This window comes from Zootoca vivipara, chromosome 2 (assembly GCF_963506605.1).
Source record: "Zootoca vivipara chromosome 2, rZooViv1.1, whole genome shotgun sequence".
In the NCBI taxonomy this organism is placed as follows: Eukaryota; Metazoa; Chordata; class Lepidosauria; order Squamata; family Lacertidae; genus Zootoca; species Zootoca vivipara.
This window is the reverse complement of record NC_083277.1, coordinates 109,643,860-109,671,456: the sequence shown is the minus strand read 5'-3', so window position 1 is coordinate 109,671,456 and position 27,597 is coordinate 109,643,860. Positions and strand designations below refer to the sequence as shown.

The 27,597-nt window shown below is 41.8% G+C and overlaps 1 protein-coding gene across 8 annotated transcripts; it reads left to right on the top strand.

The window, feature by feature from the left end:
* The first annotated feature begins 16 nt into the window (after window positions 1-16).
* ATF1 (activating transcription factor 1) lies at window positions 17-27,566 on the top strand. 8 transcript variants are annotated; one of them, XM_035103802.2, is made up of 9 exons: window positions 150-167; window positions 10,611-10,747; window positions 12,669-13,159; window positions 14,318-14,440; window positions 16,083-16,180; window positions 17,246-17,376; window positions 18,886-19,050; window positions 20,228-20,387; window positions 23,864-27,566. In XM_035103802.2, exons 3-9 carry the CDS (start codon window positions 13,136-13,138, stop codon window positions 24,006-24,008), a joined length of 846 nt encoding a protein of 281 aa, XP_034959693.1. In that variant the 5' UTR covers window positions 150-167; window positions 10,611-10,747; window positions 12,669-13,135; the 3' UTR covers window positions 24,009-27,566. The 8 variants fall into 8 exon arrangements, with proteins under 8 accessions (XP_034959703.1, XP_034959693.1, XP_034959699.1 ...); XM_035103812.2 differs by lacking the exon at window positions 12,669-13,159 and having other exon boundaries at window positions 17-167; window positions 10,611-10,728; XM_035103808.2 differs by lacking the exon at window positions 12,669-13,159 and having other exon boundaries at window positions 10,611-10,684.
* The last annotated feature ends 31 nt before the right edge of the window (window positions 27,567-27,597 follow it).

The window sequence follows — 27,597 nt, the reverse complement described above, 5'->3', positions numbered from 1 at the left end:
AATGAAAGGGCTGCACTCTTTTTCTTGGGAGCCTCGCGCGGGTTAGGGCTTCCGGTGTGCGCCCTGAGGCTCTTCCTGCCTCCGCCTCCGCGATGCTGCTTCTTTCTCTGGCCTGGGCTCGCTGTCTCAACCGGGCGCTCGGGCGCTCGTTCTGCGCCGCTTGGCAGGTACCGCCTCCCGCAGGGAAAGACGGAAGGGGCAGGTTGTGGGCTGGGGCTGCCGCGAACGTGCTGACGGGCACCAAGGGCAACGGGGGGACGCGGGGCGGCGAAGCGGGGGAGGCCGCGGTCGTGTCCGGGGGAAATGCTGCCTTGCCTTGCCCTGCTCTGCCTCGCCCCGCTGCCTCTTGCCCGTGGCTAACGGAAGACCCCAAAGGGGCTGCTGGAGGCGAACGGGGTTATGGCACACGCACATAACCGTTGTGGCACCACCATTTGAGTGACAACGCCCATCAACTTTGAGGGGAGCTCGGCACCCTCCGGTGTTTTATTGGTGCGGGGAGCAGGGAAAAGAGACCTCGGCCCCTTGGAGCTGGCTGCAGTGAACGCCTGTATACAGTTTTTAAGTACCTAAAGCGAGTCACGTGATGGGTTTAATCTTAAACGGAAGGTCGGCTTCCTTTGTGCTCAGGTGCAACTTCCGCAGTGCTCTGTGTCGTCTGTGTGTCGCTGTGTGTATTTAGGTGTATCCTTAAGATCTGCTTTCCAAAGGAAGGCTCGCCTGGCATCAACTCCGATTGTTGTTTTTAAAAATTTTTATTTCCCCCAGGCTTTAAAATTCTATCTGTAAAGCTGTGCTGGGGTTATATAGTTAACATATTTATATCCTGCCTTTTGAACAAAATATTCAGGGTAGTTCACAGAAGTCAAATTACAATGACTGCTGCTTTTATTCTGCTGTTCGTTTTTAGGTGTGCTTGAATCTGCTGGTTTTACTGGTCTTTAGTGGGTTTTGGGAAGCAGCTCTGGAAAGGTGTATGCTGTAACGGTATGTTGAAAGGGAGTGTGTGAGTCGTAATGTGAAAACAGTGGCAGACAGGTGAATGAAAATGAACATCATACATGAATTCTGGATAGATAGGCAGAATTGGCTGCAGTTTCTAGCTGACCATATACTCTGTGCCAAACCAAGACTTGTGAAATGGCTCTGAGCTTGTTGAAGATAATAAAAAGAGAACCTTTAAATAATCTACTCTAGTTCGCCCAACTTTTGGGGCTACTTCTAATATGTCTTTCAAGGGTAATTCTTGTTCATAATTGTTTTAAAGAGACAATGTAGAGTTGTAGTGATCTAAAACGAGTGATCCAAATAAGTAATCTAAAATGCGTTGCAGGGGTTGGACTGGATGATCCTTAGGTCCCTTCCAACGCTAATATTCTATGAAAGGGATGTTTGCAGTTTCTCTTTTACATCACTCATGAAGTAATTGTGCCTTTGACTATCTGAGTTAATTGCATGTTCATTTCCTTTTAATATAGGCCACCTTGGAGGCCTGTTATCAAAGTGAAAAAGTAAGAAGTAGTTTTTAAAATAAATAACCTTTGGAAACAAAAAAACACCACCCATTGATGCTGTATTATTAATTAATTAATTAATTACATTTCTAGGTCACCCATCACTTGAGGATCACTGGGTGTTTTACAATATAAAAGCACAAAAATAAATACCACAGTAACAAACAATAATAACCCTCCACATTTTAAAATGCCATAGATTGTTTAATTAGCCAAAGGCCTGGGAGAAGAGGAATGTTTTTGCCTGGTGCCTAAAGATATGAAACTAAGGCACCAGGCAAGCCTACCAATGGAGAGCATCCCACAAACAGAGAGCCACCTCAGAAAAGGCTCGTTTTGTATAATTGGTTGTTAATTTGTTAATTTTCCTTCAAGTACTTCAGCAAAACCCACATTTTGGTATTTAGGGCTTTGACAACCATCTCTTGTTTTTCTTGCCTTCCTCCAAGGATAGGGAACCAGTAGCCTTCCAGATGTTGAATTGTAGCTCCCAGCATTCCTGACCATTGGCAATGCCGTATAGGGCTAATGGGAGTCCGGAGTCCACCAGCATCTGGTTTCCCACTCCTGCTCTTCATCTTATCTTGTCTTCCTCACTATTGAAATGTTAGTTATAAATTTATTGGAGCATGGACTATTTCTTTTGATTATGTTGTTCTGTAAAGTGTGTACAATGGTGATGCACTATAAATAATTGTTTTACTACTACACCCAAGTGCTTACTAGATACTTTTGCAAACAAGAAAATAGATAGATTCCTGCCCAAAGTGGTTTACAATTTACAAAATGCTCAAGAAACAAAATGAAAAAGGGAGGGAATGTGTAAGCAATAGTAAGCCCAAATCTAAAGTAATTAAAATGAGTTTTAAGTTGTAGTAGCTGTTTTAATTAATGAAAAGTAAAATAAGAAAACAATGGCATGTTTTGAGCATTTCTTAAAAGAGAGCACAATAGTCTTATCATAAATCATTATTCTAATAATTTATATCACACGTTTCCATAAAGGATTTGCTTAAGGCAATTAAATAAAACAAAAATTCACATAAGAAAGCACAGTAATCAAACTATTAAAGTCAGATTATCAAATTATTTTATAAACATTGGCAAAAAAGAGGACAGCCTCGATCAGTACATTAAGCAGCAACAGAATCAAAAGCTGGTTTTACTAAGTTAAGTTCAATTGCCAGTGGAACAGAAATAAAGAAGAATGTGATGTAATCTCTCAGGACAGGGAATTCACACAGAAGGCGCCACCATAGAATCTCTGCTAACCTTGCTTCAGAAGACATTGGAACACATAAGAGGAGCGCAAGTGGATTATGAAGAGAGCGACTTACATAGAAGCAAGAGCAAAAAAGATCAAGATGTTTAACTGGAATAAGAGGTCTTAGATTGCCCAAGGAGTTTTTGAAGAACCTTGAGTTTAGACTGGAACATTAGTGTTAGTTTACTGTAGTGTACATGTAACTCAGTGGTAAGCTGGTTATCTATAGTGTGCTCCTAAAGCTACAAAATTGTAAAATCCTCATTGCATATTTGCAGCCAGCCAGTTTACCAAGTGGCTGCATGGATACTATGCATTGCTAACTCTTTGTGGCTTGGTAAAGATGGGACAGTATAAGCTGTGCTTTCAACTAGACTTAGCTGTGTATATGTGTGACACAGCTTTAGAAGGGGGCATAGTGTGGGGCAGGTACAGTTTGCTGCTTGGCTGCTCTTTAGGTGCAATTACTTCCTGCTGCACATAGTAGCAAATTACAAGCTTGATCAAAGTTTAAGGTGGTATAGAGAAAGATCAGAAAGTAAAACATTACATCATCAAGATGATCAAACATTTTGTGTAGGAGAAACAAAAGGACACTTTTAGCAATATTAAACAGAACAAAGAGAGGAAGAAAGAAAAGTAGTAAGAACTCGTATGAAGGGGCAACACAAGTACAAAGGGGCAATACCTTTTAGCTCCACCCCCATCTTTGTATGGAGTGTGCCAGCTTCCCACTTGTTCAGCTGTAACTTCTACCATGGAAAGCCTTTCCTAGTTGTGTTGGCTCCCCACATGATTTAGAAACTTGCACAAGAAAAAAAGGCTCCCCGCAGCCAAAGTTACCCCTGAGCACGTGGGAGTCTGGCACAAGCTGCACGATAATAATAATAATAATAATTAATAATAATTTATTATTTATACCCCGCCCATCTGGCTGGGTTTCCCCAGCCACTCTGGGCGGCTTCCAACAGAAAAATAAAACACAATAATCTATTAAACATTAAAAGCCTCCCTGAACAGGGCTGCCTTCAGATGTCTTCTAAAAGTCTGGTAGTTGTTTCCCTCTTTGACATCTGTTGGGAGGGCATTCCACAGGGCAGGCGCCACCACCGAGAAGGTCCTCTGCCTAGTTCCCTCCAACTTGGCATCTCACAACGAGGGAACCGCCAGAAGGCCCTCGGTGCTGGACCTCAGTGTCCGGGCAAAATGATGGAAGTGGAGACGCTCCTTCAGGTATACTGGACCGAGGCCATTTAGGGCTTTAAAGGTCAGCACCAACACTTTGAATTGTGCTTGGAAACGTACTGGGAGCCAACGTAGATCTTTCATGACCGGTGTTACGTGGTCTTGGTGGCCACTCCCAGTCACCAGTCTAGCTGTCGCATTCTGGATTAGTTGTAGTTTCTGAGTCACCTTCAAGGGTAGCCCCACGTAGAGCGCATTGCAGTAGTCCAAGCGGGAGATAACTAGAGCATGCACCACTCTTGCTAGACAGTCTGCAGGCAGGTAGGGTCTCAGCCTCCGTACCAGATGGAGCTGATAGACAGTTGCCCTGGACACAGAATTGACCTGCATCTCCATGGACAGCTGTGAGTCCAGAATGATTGGGTTAGGATGACTGGGTTAGGATTAAACGTGAGTCCCTGCAGCCCCTTTGTTGCCCCTTCACATGAGTAGTGCCTGATTAGGGCTGCAGTTAGTTGTTAACGTTTCCTTTTAGCCTTACATTTGGACAAAGGTGGTAAAAATATTTCAGGTATCCATACACCAGCAGATACTAGAGATGTTTACATCCCTGATATAGACTCTGGACAGTGATTTGTACAGTTTTCACGATTCTGCAAAAGTGCTATCGGAACAGAAAGCTACATTTCTTCGACTAGTGAGAGCTATGAAACTCTTCTGGATGATTATCTGTTTCCAGTTTTGTCTCTGTTCTGGAAAATTTTGGCCTGATCTAAATATTTTACAGTTGCCAAGAGCTGGAGTGTACGTATGTTTTTCCAGTTGGCTACAGAATTCTCTCAGCATCTAAAGTGGTTAATTGGAATAGTTTCTTTTCTCCTGAAGTATAGTTCTTCCAAAATACCAAAGAATTGGGAACTCTATAACAAGTTAATAGAAATCCTTTCCACATACAGTATATAATAATTACAAGAAAAGCCTAAGTTGATTAAGCTCTTTAAGAAGAAGAATTATAAGATTGTTCTTTCTCACTTTGTTAGGTTAGTGAAAGCCACAAGTTAAATCCCTCCTTTGGCATGAACTCCATGTGATGGCCTACCTTGTAAGGTTGGGGGAAGGTTACAACAATGTGAAGTATTTCGAACACTCAAAATTGCAGTAGGCATACTAAGTAATAAGAGGGTTAAATTAGATTCAGAAGTGCTGCAAGATGGTACGTTGGAAACCACCACATTAGGAAGTGTGAATTCACTGCTCCGGAAAACTAGTATTTTGGAAGATACTCTTGAAACAGTATATAAAGTAACAGCTATAAGGCTGCATGAAGAGATTATGGTGCTTCTGTTGCATCAAGTGACTTACCGGTAATTTAGAGGAGTTAGTCATGTCAACTAATATCAGTAATTCAGTATTCATTGTTTGATTACATTTTGTTTAGCAAATAATACTGTATATTCCTGCGTATAAGACTACTTTTTAACCCAGGAAAATCTTCTCAAAAGTCAGGGGTTGTCTTATACGCCGGCCGGGTCGTATTTCTTATACGGCGAGTATATCCCAAACTATTATTTTAATGCCCAGTCGTCTTATACGCCGGAATATACGGGTAATAGAATATTTAAATTGCTGATAGATGAAGCCAATATATATTGACTTCTTTTCATCTTAATTAAAAGAAGACTATTAAGCACTAAATTTCATTTGTTCATGGAGGAAAGAATTGATTGTGATTAGATAAAGCAGGCTTCATATTAGAGACGAATGTCTTGTTTTGCATTGTTCGAATCGGTAGCAGTGATGGTGGTTTTGTAGAAAATTTTCAATCAGAGCATTTTTTTTTAACTTCCCATTGCCCAAATCAATTGAGATTTGACCACCACTGGCAGTAGCTTCTACCCATCTGCCACTTGGGCAGGCACATTGAGCTGCCCCTTGCTGGTGGCACTGGCCCATCAACTGTGGAAGGACTGGGCAAAGAGCTATGCAGCTGCCTGGAGGATGTTGGCATGGCACCCCACCTGCCACTCTTGTTCCTATGCTAAACCAAGCTTAATGTTTTTGTAAAATCTAGCATAAGAACAGCATATGAAAGGGACTTTCATTTCCTTTTTACCAATGAAGTAATAAACTTGCTTCTTGTGTAATTACATTATGTCACTCCAATTAAAAAATGCAAGGGTCCATATAAATGAAAATAAATAATTATGCAAATATATGGAGAATTGCAATTCTCGTTTATTTTTTGTCTAGGTCAAGAGTTGAATGTGTGAAATAGACATTTTGAGACACTTGCTATTGTTTTATGTTTTTCTTTCATTTTCTCCAATCACCTTTTAACGTTTTCATTTATTTTAGAAATTGTCTATGAGGCAGAACCCAGTTTGATTATGTTTCACCTGGTTTTTTCTCCTTGAATTTGTGAGCACCCACAAAAGTGTGAAAGTAGTATGTTGACTCAGTTCTGACTCAGCCTGTTCTGACTCAGTTTCTGCCTTTGTTTTAATTATAACTAGGAAGTGGCACCCCTGCTCACTTCACTTGGCAACCTCCCTACTCCCAAAGCACTTCTCCCGCAAAGCCCCTCCGCTTCCCATTACTGTACTCCTCGCCAAAGTTCCCTCCCCTTACTCCTTGCCACCTCTGCAGCTTGCTCACACCATTCTTACTCAATGCACCTTGCCTGCTCCGCTCCCATATGTGCCACCCCTCTCATTAGACTTGCTTGCCTGCTCTGCTTTGCTGACTCTTCTGCGCTGTCAGCCATCTCACTCAACCCGCAAATCACTGGAAGCCCAACTTCCATCCATTGCCCCTCATGCTTGGCTGCTCTGCCCATTTATCTGCACATTCTGGGAGACCAGCAGGGTTAGTAGCTGGTCACAGCATTAGGGGAAGACTCCCTGTCTTCTTCCACAGCCTGCCTGCACTAAGCCTCTGTGAGTCTGCAGTGCACTGCTGTCTGCCGCAGCGCATCTTCCTGTTTACTCAACCCTGTTGCCCCTGCAGCTTCTGACGCCTCCTTTTCCCAGTCTTCTCACTCTTCTCCCTTTGACCACTCATCCTCCCACCACCAATCCCCTGGCTCTGAGCCTTCTTCCTCTGGGGGTTCCCCGACTGGTGCCTCCCACCATTCTTCTGCATCCAGCCAGCCCATGACAGGGAGGTATGGTGTAGGAGGTGCGGCAGGTTGGGTGAGTGAGCAGCACACAGCACAGGCAGTTAGTGACGTCTAAAAGTGGTTCCAGTCCTACTTCCTCGGTCATTTTCAGAGGGTGATACTTGGAGAGTGCTTTTTGGCCCTGTGGAGCCTTCAATGTGGGGTTCCTCAGGGTTCAGTTTTATCCCACATGCTGTTTAACATCTCTCTCTACGTGATACTGCTGGGGGGGGGGGTTATCCAGAGTTTTGGAGTACATTGTCAGCAATGTACTGATGACACAACAGCTCTGCTTCTCCTTTACATCTGCAGGTGAGGCAGTGGATATGCTGGACCGTTGTCTTGCCTCAATAATGGATTGGATGACAGCCAAGAAACTGAAGCTGAATCCAGATAAGACAGAGGCTGTTACTGGGTGGATCGCTAGATAGGATGGATGGGAGGTTGCCTGCTCCTGGTGGGGTTAAACTTCATCTGAGTTCCATTGCTCCTTCCAGTTCCATTGCTGTCATTTGAGTCTCAAGTGGCCTCAGCAGTACGAAGTGCCTTCCCTCAGCTTCAGCTGCGCTCCTATCTGGACAGGGTTAGCCTAACTGCTGCTGTCTGTGCTCTGGTAACCTCTAGGTTAGGTTACTGCAATATATTATATGTGGGGCTGCCTCTGAAAATGATTGAGAAACTTCAGCTGGTGCAGAATTCAGTGGCTAGGTTGCTCACTGGGACAAAATGGTTTGAGCATACAATGCCAATCCTGGTGCAACTGCACTGGCTGCCAGTTAGTTCTGAGCACAATTCAAAGGGCTGGTTTTGATCTATATAGTTTTACGTGGCTCAGGACCACAAGACCTCAAGGACCACCTCTCCCAATATGAATTGATCTGGACCCTTCTTTATGTGCCTCCTTTGCAAGAGTCCAGAGGGCATGAGAACATGAGAACATGCTTTTTTCTGTTTTGACTCCCTGCTTGTGGAATGCTCTCCCCCCAGGGAGGCTCACCTGGCACCTTTGTTACATATCTTTAGGCATCAGGCAAGAAGTTTCCTCTTCTCCCAGGCCTTTGGCTAATTAAACACACTATGGCCTTTTAAACTGAATGGGAGGGTATTGTTTTTGTTTGTTACTATGACATGTATTTTGTGTTTCTATATTGTAATCTACCCTGCAATCCTTGGATAAAGGGCGCTATAGAAATATTATTATTATTATTATTAATAATAATAATAATAATAGGTAATATAGTTATCACAATCTTAGCCTGCAAAATGCAAACACTGTGTTCTTTGTAGTTGGATGGTGTTATTTTGTGACACCTTTATGTCTCATTTTGTGTGGAAGGTTATAATAGAGATTCCCTGAGATGGAAGAGATATTTCCAGACCGTGTTCCTTACAAGCTTTTAAAAGCCTTGTTCTTTCAATTTGTAAACAATAATACTGAATTAGCCTCCCCCCTCCTTTGTAATTAGCAAAAAGTACATAGTTTTCAAACTCTTTAAGGAACTCCTGTATTGACTTTTCAGCTGATTAAGTCCTTCTCATTGCAGAAGACTGTGGGGCATGTTCCAGGATGCACAGTTCTTGCAGAGCACTGACCAGGCCTATTGTGCCTCATTGTTATTCTTTGTGAACGGAGAGGGCACTTTATAGAACACTCACAAAACTCCTGGGTAGCTGCACATTGCAGATATTGGTAATGGTGGGCAGGCTACCTTTTAGGGAAGTTTCCCCACTTTTACTGATCTCCTTATTGAGAAACACCAGAATTCTTTGGAGGATAGTTTGAAAACCAAAGCAGTAGAATAGTACAAGTCGAGCTGCAACTGAATGTTGCAGTTTGGAATGTTCTTGTTCAGTGTCCCAGCCAACCAGCCATTGCTGGCTCTATTTCTCTATTACCACCAGTATGTCCCCCAGCCCATAAAACTACTGAGCATTTTATGGTCACTGAGCATGGTCTGATATGATTGGGCTGTGGGGGTAGGGGGTTGTCTTCTTACATTCCCCTCCGAAATCTTTTTTCTGTTTCTGCAAATCTTGGCATCCCACTGAGCTGCTGATACCTCCCTCGTTGCTTAGCAGCTTGGTTTTCTCTTTGTAGCTATTATAACTCAACATCTGAGTTCACTTGTAGAATATCTGTGTGTGTGAGAGAGAGAGAGAGAGAGAGCGTAGTATGTGCTAAGTTGTCATTGTGTTCATGAGAGGTGTCTGCTGTTTGATAGCACTGTTCATCTGAGACTTTTTCATTATGGTGACTTGCATTCTTCAGGTTTTAGGACTGAGCTCCTGTGGTTGGTCTCGGCAGGGAAAATCAATGACTCATATTTCCATTGAGAGAAATGTAATTTCCAGTTTCTCAGCAACAGCTCTTGCAACTATTTCAAAAGTTGTGTAACAACATGCTCAGATCATCTTTGACTGCCTCGGAGGTATTTTTATTGGAACACTTTCTGTGCATACACTGGGGCTGTTGACCAGGAAATGCTTAATTGTGCAGCAGGTGTAATAAAATGCATGGTAGTTACATATCATAGATGCAGAAAGTTCTGAAACAAACTAGAATACAAATAACTTGCATTCCACCACCAACACTCCTCCCCTATTGTGGGAGAAGAAAAACCTGTGGCACAGTGGAGGTGATTTTCACCCATTCTGCTTTCTTCCTGCAATTCCTCCGTGCTCTTCTAGAAATTCTTTTGAGGGGGTCAGGGGGGTGATGAAATCAGGGGAAAAAACCCTCTTTCCTTGCCCCAAGGCAGGAGCATCCTGTGCACTGATTTATGTTCACAGGAGCTCTGTATCCAAACTACTATTATATATGCATTTTTTTCATTTCAGTAAAAATAGAATATATAAGTGACAAAAGATCATGATGTGACTAATTACCACACTATTGTATCAAATAGGTGTCACTCACAAGGATATAAAGAACCGTATTACACAGTTTCAAACTAATGGTCCATCTAGCGTAGTGGAAGGCCATTGTATTTCTTGAAGGTCCAAAATTCATGGCAGGAGCAATGTTGGTGTCCAGAATACTTGTCAGTGGGAAGTTCAGTGTACCAAAGTCTCATTGAAATCAGCAAGACTTAAAATGTTTCAGGCTGCATAAGTTCCATTGCTTTCAGCAAGGTTCTAGGCCAGGCATCCCCAAACTCCGGCCCTCCAGATGTTTTGGACTACAATTCCCATCATCCCCGACCACTGGTCCTGTTAGCTAGGGATCATGGGAGTTGTAGGCCAAAGCATCTGGAGGGCCGCAGTTTGGGGATGCCTGTTTTAGGCCTGTCTCTGAATTGCACATATTGACAACAACTGATGCAACATCCTCTTTACGATGGCTGCCAGACACAACTGTGGGTAGAGCCAAGACAGTAATCACCAACAAGGCAGTGTTATTTTATAATGTCCTCTGGCAGTCTTTGAAAAGCATCCATCTCTCTTGGGTAATAATGAACTCTGCATTTTGCTGTCTTTTGGTTTCTTATAGGCTGATTATGGAAGAGGCTCACAAAAGCAGCAGTAACAATTCAGCAACACCCCCACAAGCAGCATCTTTACAAGGTACCACGCTACAAGCAGCTCAGCTTTCTCGTATTTCCCAACAGGTAAAGAAAGCTATCTAAGGTCAGATCCTCTGAGGAATTTTTAAGTAGGTTAATTTGAAATTTTACTGTACAATATTAGGTTGTTGTTGTTGTTTTTTACAGGGACGAGGGTGGCACTGTGGGTTAAACCACAGAGCCTAGGGCTTGCCGATCAGAAGGTCGGCAGTTCGAATCCCCGCGACGGGGTGAGCTCCCGTTGCTCGGTCCCAGCTCCTGCCAACCTAGCAGTTCGAAAGCACATCAAAGTGCAAGCAAATAAATAGGTACCACTACAGCGGGAAGGTAAACGGCGTTTCTGTGTGCTGCTCTGGTTCACCAGAAGCCGCTTTGTCATGACCTGGAAGCTGTATGCCGGCTCCCTCGGCCAGTAACGCGAGATGTGCGCCGCAACCCCAGAGTCGGTCACGACTGGACCTAATAGTCAGGGGTCCCTTTATATATTTATATTTGTGTGTGTGTGCATACATAATTTCCAGGAATTTGAGTTGACCATGTGTTTCCTCTGTGGAGCTGAAAATGCATCCATATCCACTAGATATTGGCATGTCTCATAAAATCCAAATGTTCTTTCTTTAGATCCTATTCCGGGATCACCTAAGCTGACTGGCTCAGCAAAGAAATGGGAAAGTTGAGCATCTCCATGTTTTTTAACTTAAGAGTTGCTACTTCTGAAAAATTGTCTCTCAGTCACAGAATCATAACAAATCTATAAAAATACTGGTTAATCGGCTGTTGTTGGCTTCAGTATTTTTGCTTCCAATGGCCTTTCTGACCTTAGCACAAAGGACGGGAGCAAATAAAAGGGTGCAGTCCACCAAGCACTGATGTTGTGAAGTTTCATTTTATTGGTGCTTATGCATGTGCTCTGCTTGAGCTGAGTTGAAAAGAGCAGAGGCTGTACTTGCTAGATGGCACTGAAAATTAATGAATTTGGGTTCTCTTGCAGAGCGTCTGAATTTCAGAACTTTCTTGTCGGTGGAAGTCAGAAAAGCATGACATCTTACAGCATGGGTAAAAAGCTAAATGGACCCCTGACCATTAGGTCCAGTCGTGACCGACTCTGGGGTTGCGCGCTCATCTCGCATTATTGGCCGAGGGAGCCGGCGTATAGCTTCCAGGTCATGTGGCCAGCATGACAAAGCCACTTCTGGCGAACCAGAGCAGCACACGGAAATGCCGTTTACCTTCCCGCTGTAGCGGTTCCTATTTATCTACTTGCATTTTGACGTGCTTTCGAACTGCTAGGTTGGCAGGAGCTGGGACCAAGCAACGGGAGCTCACCCTGTCACAGGGATTCGAACCGCCAACCTTCTGATCAGCAAGCCCTAGGCTCAGTGGTCAAGCTTTTTTTTTGTTGGCAGCGGGGGAGGTAATTTTCTCTAGGGTAATCTGTTGGGAACCATATACAGGCAGTGGACAGATCCAGAGACAAAAGTGTTCTGAATTAGCTATTTTGGAATAAAGACTGCCCTGCTTTGTTTTTCACTATAGTGATCTCAGAGTAGAATTCCCAATTACAGATGTGCTTATGCCAAAGCCTGTATATGTATATATGCACAAACAAGACTACCAATCTCAGAGACAGTTGGGGATGGGCAGAATTACTTTCCCCAAGCCATGCAGTCAGTAAAAAGCTTTTACAAGATTTATTTATTTTTATAAATAAATAATGCATCTCCCAATTGTATAATAAAGGAAAAAAATGTGTGTGGGGGGGAGACAAAATCCTTTTTAAAGGTCAAGAAAAAAAAGGAGAAAATTAACTGAAAAGAGGGAAGAGTGATGGCATGGAGGAATGGGGGCAGTTTCAGGATGTGTTAGGGCTACATAAAATGAGGTCAGGGCAAAAGGCTCCCAAGCTGCAGGTTGCCCATCTTTGTCTTAGTTACTGTAAAGCAGAAATGAATAATTACATAAAATAGCCACATTTGTGTTATTAGATTTGGAAAATGATCTTACTTGGGCTGAAAATCATGTATGTTTTGAGTGGCACATTACCCCTGAGGACATCTAGTGTGAACTCGTGTTAAATGTACACAGTAACTCACTTCTGCTTGGGGCGCCGTAGAAGATGGCTGAAAATAACATCTCTCGGGCTCCCACGGGGTAATCAGAGGCTGTAATAGGAGTAAGCAGCCTCCCGAAATCTTCCTGGGGGGTACAGGAATACGCAGTCTCATCCGCAGATGCCCATCAACCAGCTTCAACTTCGGAAGGAAGGAGGGGCTGGGGGCACTGGATGGAAAGCCCCCGTGGGAGTCTGGATCTCCTGGACGCTGATTCTACGAGCGAACCAGGCTCCATGGCTTAAGAGAAAAATTGGATATAAGTTGTGGACATGCTTCAGACGAGGAAGGAAGATTTATTCTGCTAAGCTCAGCCACTGAGAAAATAAAGGATAACGGGAATGTTTACATCAGAGCAAGAAATGGTATGTGACGGACCGGAAGGGGGGGGGGCGAGAACTCTATAACTATGCTTTACTGTGCTTTACTATCTACTTAACAAAACTCCCCCCCAGAAGAGCCATATACAACATTTACAAAGCAAGCGGGACTGGAAAGTTAGAAATTTATTGAGAGAATATGGTTTCTTAAATATATAAACTGTGTGAATTGAAAATATAAATAACCAAAGTTTGTACTTATGGACTTGCCTGGAATGTGGCTAAAGACTCCCTAACTCATGGACATCAAAGAGAAGCAATCTCATTAGCAGCTGGAAACTTGTCAAGAAATTTCTGAGACATGACGCAGTTACAAATTAGAGCTCGCCACGTTGGATACAAAGCTGGCTACGATAACAGTCAAAGGGGGGGGGGGTGAGCCATAAATAAAACATTAGATGTGTGTTTACAGTTCTGACCTGGCAAAATCTCCCCTGAAAAGGCTGTATTGAGTAGCGGCTTGGAGAAATCATCACAGAGGCTTAAAGATTTGATTTATTGGGATTGCTTGAAGATGGCGGCCGCCGGCTGTGAAAAGGACTTTTGGATTTCTGGACTGACTTGGCAAGATATAAGCATGCGAAGAGACAGTGCTAACTTACAGAAGGGAATCATAGGCATAAATTCACACAGAATCATAGACTGCTTGGTTAAACTTGCTTGCTGGAATAACTAAGTGACTTGAAAGAAGATAGGATAACTGGACTATATTGAATAGAAATGCAGTGACTATAAGATGACTAGGCCTTCTGAGTCTGAAACATGGGAAGTCAGATTAAATTTGTATAATTGGGCAGAAGATTTGGATTAATTGTTTGATATTTGCATAATTTGTATAATTTGAAAATGGATTAGATATTTAAATTGGAAAATTTAATAAAAATGTTTAAATTAGAAATTTTAATAAAAATGTTTATTTTTTTTAAAAGTGCACAGTAACTGAGGTTGTCTTGATATGATAGCTGGCTAAATGCAGCCACTATTCAAAAATCGATATTCACTTAAGAAGTCTTGTCTTACTAGAAATTTACCGGTAGTACTATTCTTCCTCAATCTCAGAGTCATTATATGTAGGCGCTTATTGATTTATTGCCTAAATTGTGTTTTTCATGATTTGGCTAATCAACTCTTGATTTATTTCAGATGTCCCTTAGAGGTCAAACTCCACTGACAGTGGTTCAGCTCTCTGGGGATCAAGTCCAGGGAGTCATTCATACAGCTCAAACCTCATCTGTCATTCACTCACCACAAGGGCAATCAGTGCAGGTATTACTTTCTTTGGAAATTTTATTGACAGCACCCGAATTTTGCTATAGTGCATTTCAGCCTATTGTGGGGTGACAACAGCAAGTCAGCAAAGCTCCACATCATTATTATGGACTATTATTTTGTCATATTTATTAAAATGCATAATATTGTGCTAGACACCAATTAATTAAAAAGTCGAAACCAAGTCCAGTGGACAACTTCCACTTGTCCAATGAAACCTGCCTTCCCTCTATGCCCCCATCTGTATTTTTTCATGTTTTGATCAATTGTGTATGTTTTCAGCTGTCTTGAAAAGCTTTGTAAGCCTTCTCTTAAGGTGTTGTTAGTTATTTATAATAATAGAATCTTAGCATTGGAAGAGACCTCAAAGGTAATCTAATTCAATTTGGCTGCTACAGCATCCTTGGTAGATGGCCATCCTGCCTCTGCTTAAAAACATCTAATGAAAGGCAGCTTGTTTAACTGTTGGACTATTCATGCTATCAGGAAGTTCTTCCAGATGATTACAGTAGTTGAAAATCCCTTTTTGGAGATTTGAACTCATTGGATTGTGTCCTGCCCTCTCCAGCAACAGAAAACAAATTTGCTCCGCCTATATGATAGCCCTTCAATTAGTTGAAGATAGCAATAGTATTGCCCCCTAAAAATAATAATTAAAAATCTAATGTTTGTGCATTGTCTGTGTTAGATATGTCAAATATCTAAAACCAGTCATTTTGATTGGAATATAGAGGAATTCGTCTTACACTTAGGAGTTCTCTAGGATATAAATGCTCAAATTCATTGCTGAAAACTGAGGGAAGGCTAGAGCTGCCCCTCTCTCCTGACAGCAGCCTTATTTTTGTTTTACTTTACCAACATACTTTTGCAAGAGCTGTGGAGCTTTTGCTGCTGTTTCACCAGTTAGCTGTAAATGAAAGACGTTTATTTGGGAACACCAGAAGGACTGTTGACATTTGCCAAACTGGTGAAGTGTGCAGAAAGAATGAAAATCCAGAGTCCTTGAGACATTCCTGTTTTGTTTCCTTATGTTCTTCCTTCCTTATCTAAATCTGCATATTTTCAGTTTGGAGCCTTGAATATATATCATTACATTGCTACAGGCTTCACTGCAAAATTAGATATTCTTAAAATAAACTGGTGCTGTTCTGATTTTAATGATTAGCAGACCTGTACCAGCAAAGACCAATCTTTGTTCCATCCTACATCACACCTATTCACTTATTCAAACAGAAGAATGATAGACTATTGACTTCTTAATGCTATCACCATTTGCACTGCTGTTAAAACCCATCTTTTTCAACATACCCGACACCAAATATTTTTGCAACTATTCCAAGAACTTTGACCAACTCCTTTTCTCATGAGTTTGCAGTAAGTGTTTGTGGTTTGTGTGCTTGTTTTATATTGCAGTCCTATGAATTACTTCAGAACTCCAAACTGTACAATGGATCATGTTTAATTTTCTTAGTTTAAATAGCAGTAGTGGTGTGTTCTTTTTGAAGAAACTTGTTAAGTCTAAATGTAATTAAAATCCGTTTGCAAATGGTTGAAAACCTGATGATTCAGCACTCCCAAAAGGTGTGTCCTGCTGTCTCTTATGCTATTAAACAAAATAATACAAATGTGTTTCTTTCAGGTGTCTTTGTCAGAGAGTGACGATTCACAAGATTCCTCAGATAGCATAGGCTCTTCACAGAAAGCCAGAGGAATCCTAGCACGCCGTCCATCTTATAGGTCAGTTCCTAATAATAATAATAATAATAATAATAATATTTATACCCCGCCCATCTGGCCGGGTTCCCCCAGCCACTCTGGGCGGCTTCCAACAAAATACTAAAATACAGAAATCCATCAAACATTAAAAGCTTCCCTAAACAGGGCATTTCTTCGGTGCTCTTCAGTGGAGCTTTTCTGGTTGGTAAGATGCATGCAGCCCACAGGGTTTGACAGATCCCTCAGAAGCTGCGGAGTGGTGGTCGTGATAAGGATCTGGCCTACCAACACAATCCAGTTCCCTTTTTATTTTATTTTATTTAACTTTTTATTTTTTTTATTTTTTTAAAAAAGGTAAATAATTGTCATTTTCTCCAAAGCTACAAAGCAGCATCTTTCTCCCTGTATTCTGGTTCTGTTCACCATGAAAAGAAATAAGGGTAACTCGCATCTTACATGAAGGTCCACATGTATACATAAAAATGCTTGTCCAAGCTTTGGGAAGGAAGCAAGAGGACTCTAGGACCATGCCAGAGCTCCTGTGCCTCTTTCCCAAAGCCTGGTGCCTCACCCAAGGGAAGGCAGCGTGAGGGCTCTGGGACACTGCTACAGCCCTCACGCTGCTTTCCCAAAACCAGGTAAGCCCACAATCCACGGCGGACTTGGGTCTCTCAGATTTCAGCAGTGCCCTGTGCGAGGCCCAAAGTCAATGCATGCTCCCCCACCTTCTCTTGTTCTACTTCAAACACTATGCCAGTTATGATGCCTGGTGGCGCCCCCTAGGCTCAGCACCCAGTGCAGCAGAACCGGTCATGCTCCCGAAATCCACCTCTGCCACGATCACAGCTTTGTGCAGTTGTGTGTGCAGAAGGGGAATCAGTAAACAGAGAGTGGGTTTCTTCTGCCCTCTATTCATTTATTTACTTCTCCACCACCCGTGCAAAGCTGCAATTGCCTAAGTAAAATAAGCATAAGATGTGAGTCACCTGTACTGCATACCTAGGGTTATGCATTGGGAGTAATGATTACATTTTTTAAAAAGTGTTTTTTCAGTCATGCCTGGTATCTTGGTTGTAATTTTTATAGAAAAATCTTCAATGATCTTTCTTCTGAAGACGCACGAGACAGGAAAGGAGATGAAGCAAGTCCTGGTATCTCTACTATCACATCAATGTCTGTCCCTACGCCCGTTTACCAAACAAGCACTGGACAATATAGTATGTATTATTTACTTGTCTGTGTTAGGAATGCTGTTTCTGGAAATATTTTAAAGTTGAATTTTGTATTAGCCTGAGAATAATGCAAAGGTCTCTTCTGAAATTATTATATCAATTCTGCTGAGAATTATTTTTTTATTCATCTATTACTAAATAGTTTATAAATCAGAATTTGCAGGCCAGCAAAAGGAAGGGAATGTTGCGATTCGCCTTCAAGGTTTTTAAGTGGAGGCTGGATGGCCATCTGTCATGGGTGCCTTAGTTTGGATTCCTGCATTGCAGGGGGTTGGACTAAATGACCCTTGGGTCCCCTTCCAACTTTACAATTCCATGATTCTATGATGTGGTTTGGCAAATGAAGGTGCTGGTTGCAAAATGAAGTAAATTCTTCACAGGAAAGAGACTGTAGTTTGTGGAAGATTTTTGTGGTATCGGCACAACAGAAGGAACGTGATAGCTGTACATTGGGGTTATAACTTTTTTACAACCTCATCTTCCTATAGCTTAGATCAGGCATCCCCAAACTTCGGCCCTCCATATGTTTTGGACTACAATTCCCATCTTCCCTGAGCACTGGTCCTGTTAGCTAGGGATCATGGGAGTTGTAGGCAAAAACATTGGGGGTGCCTGGCTTAGATGAACTTTTGCCTAAAAACAATGATCTGTCATTTCCAAATATTTTGAAAAAGAGGTCCTGCCCAAAATCAATAAATTGGTTTTTGTACAGGTAACTGTCATGTATTATGTAATTATATTTATATTTATGTATTATAATACAGGAGAAATAGAGCATGCACATTTTCTAATGCTTGTACAATGTTTTGTACATTGTACAACACTTCTTATTGATTAGAATAAATCAAAGTTGCAGTTTGTCTTTGTTTCTGCTGCAAGCACCATAAAATTCCTGCATCACTTTGATTACATGTTCCTAGCACTGATTACTTCTTGTTATCTGTGGAGTATGGATGGCTCCCGTTTCCAGTGATTCTCAAATACCCACAATGCTTTTTTGCAAGGTTTCAAAATTTCTGCCAGGTTCTTGAAGTCATTTTCATTGAGTCATATGACGTCATACTGTACTGTGATTCTAACTTTTCCTTTTGGGGAGATCTTTTTTTGGAACTGAAAAGAATTAGTCCATTTTTTTCAAAACAAAATAAAAAAATCCTTCCAGTAGCACCTTAGAGACCAACTAAGTTTGTCGTAGGTGTGAGCTTTCATGTGTATGCACACTTCTTCAGATGCACACGAAAGCTCATACCTATTACAAACTTAGTTGGTCTCTAAGGTGCTACTGGAAGGATTTTTTAATATATATATTTTTGACTACGTCAGACCAACACAGCTACCTACCTGTATCCATTTTTTCAGTGTTTCTGAGTAAAAGCTCATCCCTTTGATACAGGAAATCGTTGGTTTTACTTTGGGGCAGGGGGTCAAAAAGTTATAAACCTACCATAAACACTTATCAGTGTCTTCTCTGTTTTGTTATTTCTTGTCTTAAAGTTGCCATTGCTCCAAATGGACCATTACAGCTGAGCAGCCCGGCAACAGAGTGTGTGCAGGGTTTGCAGACCTTTACAAATGCTGGTGGGACTCCGCTATTACAGTATGTACAGACATCTGATGGTCAGCAGATACTTGTGCCAAGCAACCAGGTGGTAGTGCAGAGTAAGTACCTACTAAAAATAATTTAGAAGTGCTCCTATTTCTCCCCGCCACAATAGTTTTCCAAGGGATGGCACCTCCTTTACTTTTTTAAAGGTAAAGGGACCCCTGACCATTAGGTCCAGTCGTGACCAACTCTGGGGTTGTGGCGCTCATCTCACATTATTGGCCGAGGGAGCCGGCATACAGCTTCCAGGTCATGACAAAGCAGCTTCTGGTGAACCAGAGCAGCACACAGAAATGCCGTTTACCTTCCCGCTGTAGCTATTTATCTACTTGCACTTTGACGTGCTTTCAAACTGCTAGGTTGGCAGGAGCTGGGACTTTTTGTAGCTGGGTACTAATTCTTTTGTTAGGCAGCAGCTTTCATGCCCAATCCTAATCCTGAGGATTTCCTTCTCACGCGATTGGAATGTTAGCTTTACGGCTATGGCCACATGAAGCCCATGTTAATTTCCGTTAAACATGCTTATCTCATCTGCACCAGTCCAAAGATTCTTGAGAAGGGTTTTCATCCTGGCTGCCTCTGAGGCTAAGAAAAAAATGCAGTACTGTCACAGATTATTCTAATTTTTTCTATTAATCATGTTTGTTTTTGTATGTGTCATGCCTAAAGCCTTATTGATAAGCAATACTACATATGCAGAACCCAGGGTTCTGCAGTCTTTTTAAAACAAGGTGTCCTCATCTGCATGTACAGCATTAAGCATGCCTTGGGTCTGCGACCCAGGCAGGAGTTGGGCTGGTGAACAAACATTGCACATGTAGCAGCCGAGGGCCCAGTTTTAACACAAATAATGTTTTTGCATTGCCAGTGTCATGTTGGGCTTTCGTAAGCTTCTGTCTAGGGATGAAGTCAGCAGAATTATGTAATTAACCAATACTGTATTGTATATTCATCAGTATTGTTTTGAAGGTGCTGCTGCTTCAAAATGGTTTTGTCAAAATACATTCTGAAGAAAGCAAAGTAAAAATAAAATTGTTGAAAAGGTGTAATGTTTATCTTTGAGCAACCCTTAAGAGATATCTGGCTACGGTTTTCTGAGCCATATCCAGTTCTTTACATTTACACCCTGCACAGCTGTGTACATTTTGTGCTTGGCTGTGTGTACCCGAATTCAAACAGGAAATCTTTAAAACACCTTTCTTCACAGCATTCTTTACTGTGGTTCCTCAACAGCTGCATCAGGAGACATGCAGACATACCAGATACGCAGCACACCAACCACCACTTCCCTCCCCCAGACGGTTGTGATGACAGCTCCTGTCTCCTTGACATCTCAGTCAACCAAGACGGATGATCCACAGTTGAAACGTGAAATACGGCTGATGAAAAACAGGTATTTGGTTTTCCATTTGGTCTTAGGCATTCACTGAAATATATTCCCCATAGAATATTTGGCTACACAATCATATCACCCAAGATTAGCAGTAAAGGTAAAGGGACCCCTGACGGTTAAGTCCAGTTGTGGACGACTCTGGGGTTGCGGCGCTCATCTTGCTTTACTGGCTGTTTTTCCCTCTTCCCCACTGCCCAAGAAATATTTTTTCCCTTTCTAAACAAATGCTTATTTAGACTATACAGTGGTACCTCGGTTTATGAACACAATTGGTTCCCGAAGTCTGTTCATAAACTGAAGCGTTAATAAACTGAAGCGAACTTTCCCATTGAAAGTAATGGAAAGTGGATTAATCCGTTCCAGACGGGTCCGCGGAGTACTCAACATGAAGCGTACTTAACCCGAAGCATGGGTGTAATTCGTTCCGGAAGTCTGTTCATAAACTGAAGCGAACTTTCCCACTGAAAGTAATGGAAAGTGAATTAATCCATTCCAGATGGGTCCGCAGCGTTTGTAAACCGAAAATTCGTAAACCGAGGTTCCACTGTACTTATTTGGCGTGTTTGATAACTTTTGTTTCTTCAAACTTTTCCAGTTTAAAGAAACAATGTGGGAAGGGGGCTGTTCATTCTTTTTTAAGAAAGACTTAATACATTAGTTATACAGGAGGGAAACTCATGAGGTTTTCAAAGGAGAAGCAGATTTCAGCCAGTCCTGCCTTCCAACACCACAGACACATGCACTGTGCTTTTATTTATTTATTTATTTATTTGCGTTTATTAAACCACTTAATATTTCGAAGATTTCTAAGCTGTGTACAATCTAAAAACAACCACCAAGATATCAATTAAAACATTACAACAAAACCACAACCTGAAACCAATAAAGCAGCAATATAAAAACACGAGGGAGAAATTCAGACACTTAAAACAAGATCCAGTCTTATGGATTAGGAAACTTCTTGGCAAAAATGCAAATCTTCAGATGATATCTGGTGGTTGGTGCTTCATGTATGGCAGAAGGGAGAGCTTTCTGTAGTAGTGACCACAGCAGAAAAAGCCTGTTTTCATGTCACTGCCCTATGATATTCTGTAGGGCAGTGCCACAAATAGAATTTCCACAGATGATCTCAATCTCAAATTATATGGTTGCACACAAATTAATTCCCAGGTGATCAAAGGGCCAGGTGGTCCTTCAGGTAACTGGTCCTGCATTGTTAAGGGCCGCATATGTTAACAAGACCTACTTGGCCCAATAGCTGGTTGGCAGCTGATCCACAGGTGTCATATGTGAGCATCTCCTTAATTCCCACTTGTGTCTCAGGATGAGAGTGGTAAATACAACTAGCCACTAATACTGTACAGTGGTGCCTCGCTAGATGAAATTAATTCGTTCCAAGACTCAATTCCTACGAAAATTTAGTATAGCGAGGCACCGTTTCCCATAGGAATGCATTAAAAGTCAATTAATGCGTTCCTATGGGCTCCAGGGGAACTGGTGGCGGCGGCGCTTGCTCTCTTGGCTCGGGGAAGGCAGGCAGGCGCTTCCCCGAGCCAAGAGAGCAAGCGCCGCTGCTGCCAACAAGAGAGCCGGATCGGAAGAAGCTTCGTCGGATCCGGCTCTGTCGGGAGGGGTGGGGGAAAGGCGAAGGAACGATGCGCCTTTCCCCTACCGCCAAGCCAGAGCCAAAGTGTGGCGCTGCGGCCGGGGGCTTTTCGCAGTTTGCCTCCCCCTTGGCTCGGGGAAGGCAAATGGCAAAAAGCCCCCCCGCAGCGCCTGCCTCCCCCGACACTGAACGCAACTTCGGAGACGCCCGAAGTTGCGCTCTGTGCCGGGGGTGCGGGGCAAGAGGCGGTGGGGGGGAAATACCTTCTCCCGCCGCCGCCTCCCGCCTGCCTCCCCCGACACTCGGCTTTCTCAGGGAACGCAAGCGGGCGGGCTAGGTGTCCCCCGCTTGCCTTCGCTGAGAAAGCCGGGTGCCTTCTCAGGGAACGCAAGCGGGGGACACCTAGCCCGCCCGCTTGCTTTCCCTGAGAAAGTCGCAGCGCAAAGCTGGCATGGGATGCAGTTTCGGAGGCTTCCGAGGCTGCACCCTATGCCGTCTGCAGCGGGGGGTTTCCGTCGTTTGCCTCCCCCTTGGGGGAATGCAAGCGGCGAAAAAACCCCGCTGCTAACTGCCTTTGGCTGGGGTCTGGTGGCGATAGCGGCAAGAAGGCCTCCCCTTCTTGCCGCTGTCGTCAGGCCAGACCCCAAGCAGTTCCTCCACTTCTCCCCTTCTTCCCGCGCTACAGCCCTTTGTGTTTCGCTGGTCTCTGCCGGTTGCCCCTCACCGGCAGAGACCAGCGGAACACAAAGGGGAACGAACTGCAGCTGCCGGAAGAAGGCAAAGGAAGATCAGCTGAGAGGTGACAGCTGTCAGCGCTTCTCAGCTGGTCTTCCTTTGCCTTCTTCCTGTGCTGCAGCTCGTTCCCCTTTGCTAGACGAATGCCCCCTTAGGTTTTGCAATCAGAGGTTTTTATGGCCACACTTCGCAAGACGAAGCGGTGGCCATAAAAAAACTAATCGTCTTGCAAGGCAACCTCCAATCGCAAAACCTATTCGTATAGCGGAAAATTCGTCTTACAGGGCATTCGTCTAGCGAGGCACCACTCTATTTGTACCTCCTTGGAGGCACTGCAAGCTTGTTATACAATTTGAAGAGACTAGATTGCCCCAACAATGCTAGTGGCAATTTATTAAAGTCTTGAAATTATTGGTATGATAAAGAAAGCTTAAAGGTGTTAATAAACTAGCCAGCTATAAGAAATGGTATAACGAGACCATGGCCGCATCCCTCTTCGGGTATTTGTCGTAAATATTTGCTGTGGATGTTCATCCTGAGGACAATGTCACTTTGTTCAACAGGGTATCACAGATACCCCCTTTTGCAGCCCCTGTATTTCCTTTTCTTCAAATGTGTAATTGTAGACAAACTTAGTTACTTTATTAAAAGCATATTTAAGGACATGTGCAGGGCTCTGATGAATCAGGCTTATGGCCCATCTAGTCCAGTTGCCTATGAGATACCCTCTAATTTCTCATTAGCCCCAAAGCATTATTGTTCACAAAGCCAAAATGTACTCCCCTGAAATGTGTGCTTCAGGCAGATGAAATAATTTATCCGTTTACAGATTTCAGGACCATTTTTAAAAAAACATTGGATCACTAATATGATAAATAATTTGAACTATTTGGGCAAAAATAGCAAGCTTACAAAGAGAGCTAATCCTTGCAGCTCTTTAAATATTTTTATGTCAAGTAGATACATCAGCATTTTTTTCAAAGAAAGGGGCTTTGTTTTACTTTTCAGTCTGTGAAATGATAAAGGCAAGCATCTTTAGATGAACATCAGCTATGAAGCAAAAGCAGAATGCTTGTAATTCCAAACTAGTTTGACTTCTATGTAATAATTGACAAACTTTGCTTTTGAATTTCAGAGAAGCAGCTCGAGAATGCCGTAGAAAGAAGAAAGAATATGTTAAATGTCTTGAAAATCGAGTTGCTGTTCTTGAAAACCAGAACAAAACTCTAATTGAAGAACTAAAAACTTTGAAAGATCTTTACTGCCATAAAAATGTGTAAAAGGAGAAAAAACACCTTTTGGGGAACATAAGAATTTCAGAAGGAATTTTATATTAATTTTTTTAATTAAAGGTCAAAAATGAATCTCTTCTATCCAAATTCCACAAAGACTTCAGATTCTGTTTAGAACCTTTGATGGCAGAGTACAAAAAGGAAGCATGAAAACTCGTGAAGAGTTCTGCTGGCACAACTGGAATCTTCATTTCAATCAGGATTAAGTGGGACTTGTACATTCTGTCAATCAAGATGTTTGAATTTCTTGTGCTACAGCTGAATTTTTTTAATGCCTGTGGCATTTGATTGCCATTATGCAGAAGAGCTGAATCTTTTGCTTTCGGGTGTTAATGCCTCTTAACGTAGCTAGCATAGGTTCAATTTATTAAATCTGATAATTATTTTTTTTCTGCTCCCTTCACAGGCTAAGGATCTTCACCACATAGTGAAAGTGCAGCTAGCAGTAGGTTCTGCCCTTGGTCCAGTCCATGTGTTGAAATGCACAACTATAGTAAGGATCCGTATGTGCCCGTGTGTGCAGCACTCACCTGTGATTGGAAGGCCTACTTTTCCAGGGTTCCCAGTTGAGTGAAGACCTGCCACAATTTTTATTCCAACATATGGGGATCAAAACCTGTTGCAGCCCACCAACAGGGAGAAGAATCCTAAGAAAGCTGTCACAGTTCATTGTACGTACAATACATTTGCTTCAAGTTGTCAATTCTAATCTCTGTGTTGAGAAGATATACACACTACTTTGCTAGAAATTGCATTTGCTTTTAGCAGGCAAGCAACTTTTTTTAAAAAAAGGGTGCTCTGTCTTACGATGTGGTCATAAGACTCCGTGAGGAGTAAATAACATATATCACGGTCTTGTTTGCATGTCACAATAATCCAGTGTGGCTTCTTCCCATTGTATGGAGCTCAGGCAGGTCAAATAAGCCACAGAACAGCTTGTCATATCGTCTAAACCTGCAGAGTGGTGGGATGTATTCAAACTGAAAGATTGGATTATTGTGCCATGAAAACCAGACCCACATATCATTGCTTATACAGATGCTCTGAAATGTTTAATGCAAGAAAACAAATGTTGCAGAAAATATTTTCAAAGGGCTTGTGTGTGTGTATGTCACTGGGTAGAAAAAACAACATCATCTTGAGATAAACAGAAATGATTGTTTCTAGTGAATAGGCATCACATATTCTGTTTGAATATACTTATTTTGCTTGTATAGAAGCATTAAACAAACTCCAAATTCCCTTGTCTCAGTTCAAAGCACAAAGCTAAAATTATATACCAAAGGTAAAATCTAGTATGTTTATATATGTTAAAGCACTCAATTACAAAACTGAATTTGTGAACCTGACAGTGACTTCTTAAAGCAATTCCAATTTTATAAGTAATCCAGTTGACATAGACAAAAGGTATATTTTTGTAGTTGAAGTGTTACCTTTGCAAATTCTATAATTGAGTTTATATGGATATTTTAAATTTTTATAAAGTTTCAATAAACAGATATTTTCCCTCTTAGATTATCAATTCTATATTTTTATGAGATGCTCAAGAAAACTAGAACCTATTTCTATATATTTCATTAGGCAAATTAAATTTAACAAAAATTGCTGAAGATATTTTTGAGAAAATAGTTTAGTATTCACAGAAGATACATTCATTTATAATTCACTTTAAAGATGCTGTCAGGGATAATAGTGTCATTTTGGTTCTTGTTCTCAAGGAGTGTTAAAGTATCTTTTAATGAACTAATTAATTAACACAAGCAATGTAGCCTTACTCTAGTTAATTTTGATTCATTCCAGTTCAATTTGATTCATTTCAATTCATTTCATTCCTTTGAAATGTTGCCACTAAATGCATTAGAGAGAGAAAATATATCTATTGCCATTATGGCACAGCATTCCACACACTGTCCCATTAACTCATCCCCCCCCCCCGATACTTGGTGGCTCTGGGGACCTCCCAGACATGCCGAAAAATATTTGCTCATAAACATTTTTAGGACTCTTCCCCCTTCAAGAATTGAGAATAACTCTCACTCTCTGAGAGATGCAAAAATTTGAGCCTTTTCTTTGTATGTAGGTAGGGGGGAATTGTAACTAAGGCTCACAGTGCAAGCCTCGCCTTGGAGGCAAACAACCCCCAACTTTAATTTCTAATCCCTGAACCCAATATGCTGTTATTATTGTTTCCGATATCTTTGGAGCTAAATTAATGGGTAATAATGAGGAATATTTATGGTTTAAAGTATCCTGGAAAAGGAGTGATACTAGGGTCTGGAAATGCACACCCTGAGAAGCACATATGGTTTCCATTATCCCCCTTCTAACCTCTCTAATACACCACAGGGAGGGAGAGCTAAATATAGACCCTCTACTACTCAGGCTCAGAACTAGGCAAGCATCTTCTATTTTACCTAGTACTTTTAAAGCTCAGCAGCCTGCACTGTAGGGCTGTTGTAGCAGCACAACAGAATGCTGAGATTCAAGACTCATTTAGAACCAGAGCTCAGCAGTCTTATTCTAATGGGAGTATTTGCGAAATTTCTCAGCACCACAACCTGTACTGCTGAAAAGGGGAATTACTGTGGAACTATAGTAGACCCTGATTTTACCCACACCCTCTAAAAAAGAAACTATTGTCCTTTAAAAAAACAAAGTTGCATTTGGATATTAAATCAAATAACGAAATGCACCCTAAATGAAAGGAATGTGAAATGTGGAATATTCATGCATAACCCAGCAAGTCTCCTGACTTTTGCACATGCAAAAGCTTTGCTTTCTAACATAACCTCCATTCCAAATGTCAATCTATTTTTGAAAATCCCATTTCAACTGTGGGTTATATGTTTTGTGTGGAGGCAGACGAGGGCTGGTCAGTGCCTTCCTCTGGATTGCAACCAACAAAAGTACTGTGTGGTATAAGTATTTCACAACCTGGCCTGGAATCTTCTAGCTATTTGTGTACACTTAATTTCTTGTGTGTGAGTTTCAGAGGATTCAAACTTTCAGGTGTGCTGCATCATTTTAGCATGATACTAAATTATATTTTGCTTCTATGACAAAAGTGTGATCTGCAAGGTTTCCCATACATCTCAAGTATATGTATATTTAATAGTAACAAAATATTTTGCTGTTCAAATGTTATTAAAAGAGCATTTGTTTATAATTATTACTATTATTTCAGAGCAAGAACAGGGGAGGTCGTGGTGTTTGATTTAAGAGCAAAATGCAGGTTGATAACCTGTTAATGTGCACTATTATTTTGAAAAGAGGAACCATAACCATGTATATCATCACAGAAGTACAGTCATCAATATCATTTTCAGTCATTATTTAAAGAGGCATATTTGTGCTATTTGCCAACCTATCTTCTGGTCATCATAAAGCTGGGTTGTGAGTACAGGCAATATAACAATTATTGATGATCCTAACTATCCTCAAACTTAGCAGCTTTGCTTAAAACATTTGTAAATATTTTTTTTAAAAAAACATAGGTGGCTGTACCCCTTGACTTCAGTAATAAAGACCTTGAAATGCTGTTTCAAACTGCCTTGTTAATTCAGCTTGTGGGAAAGTC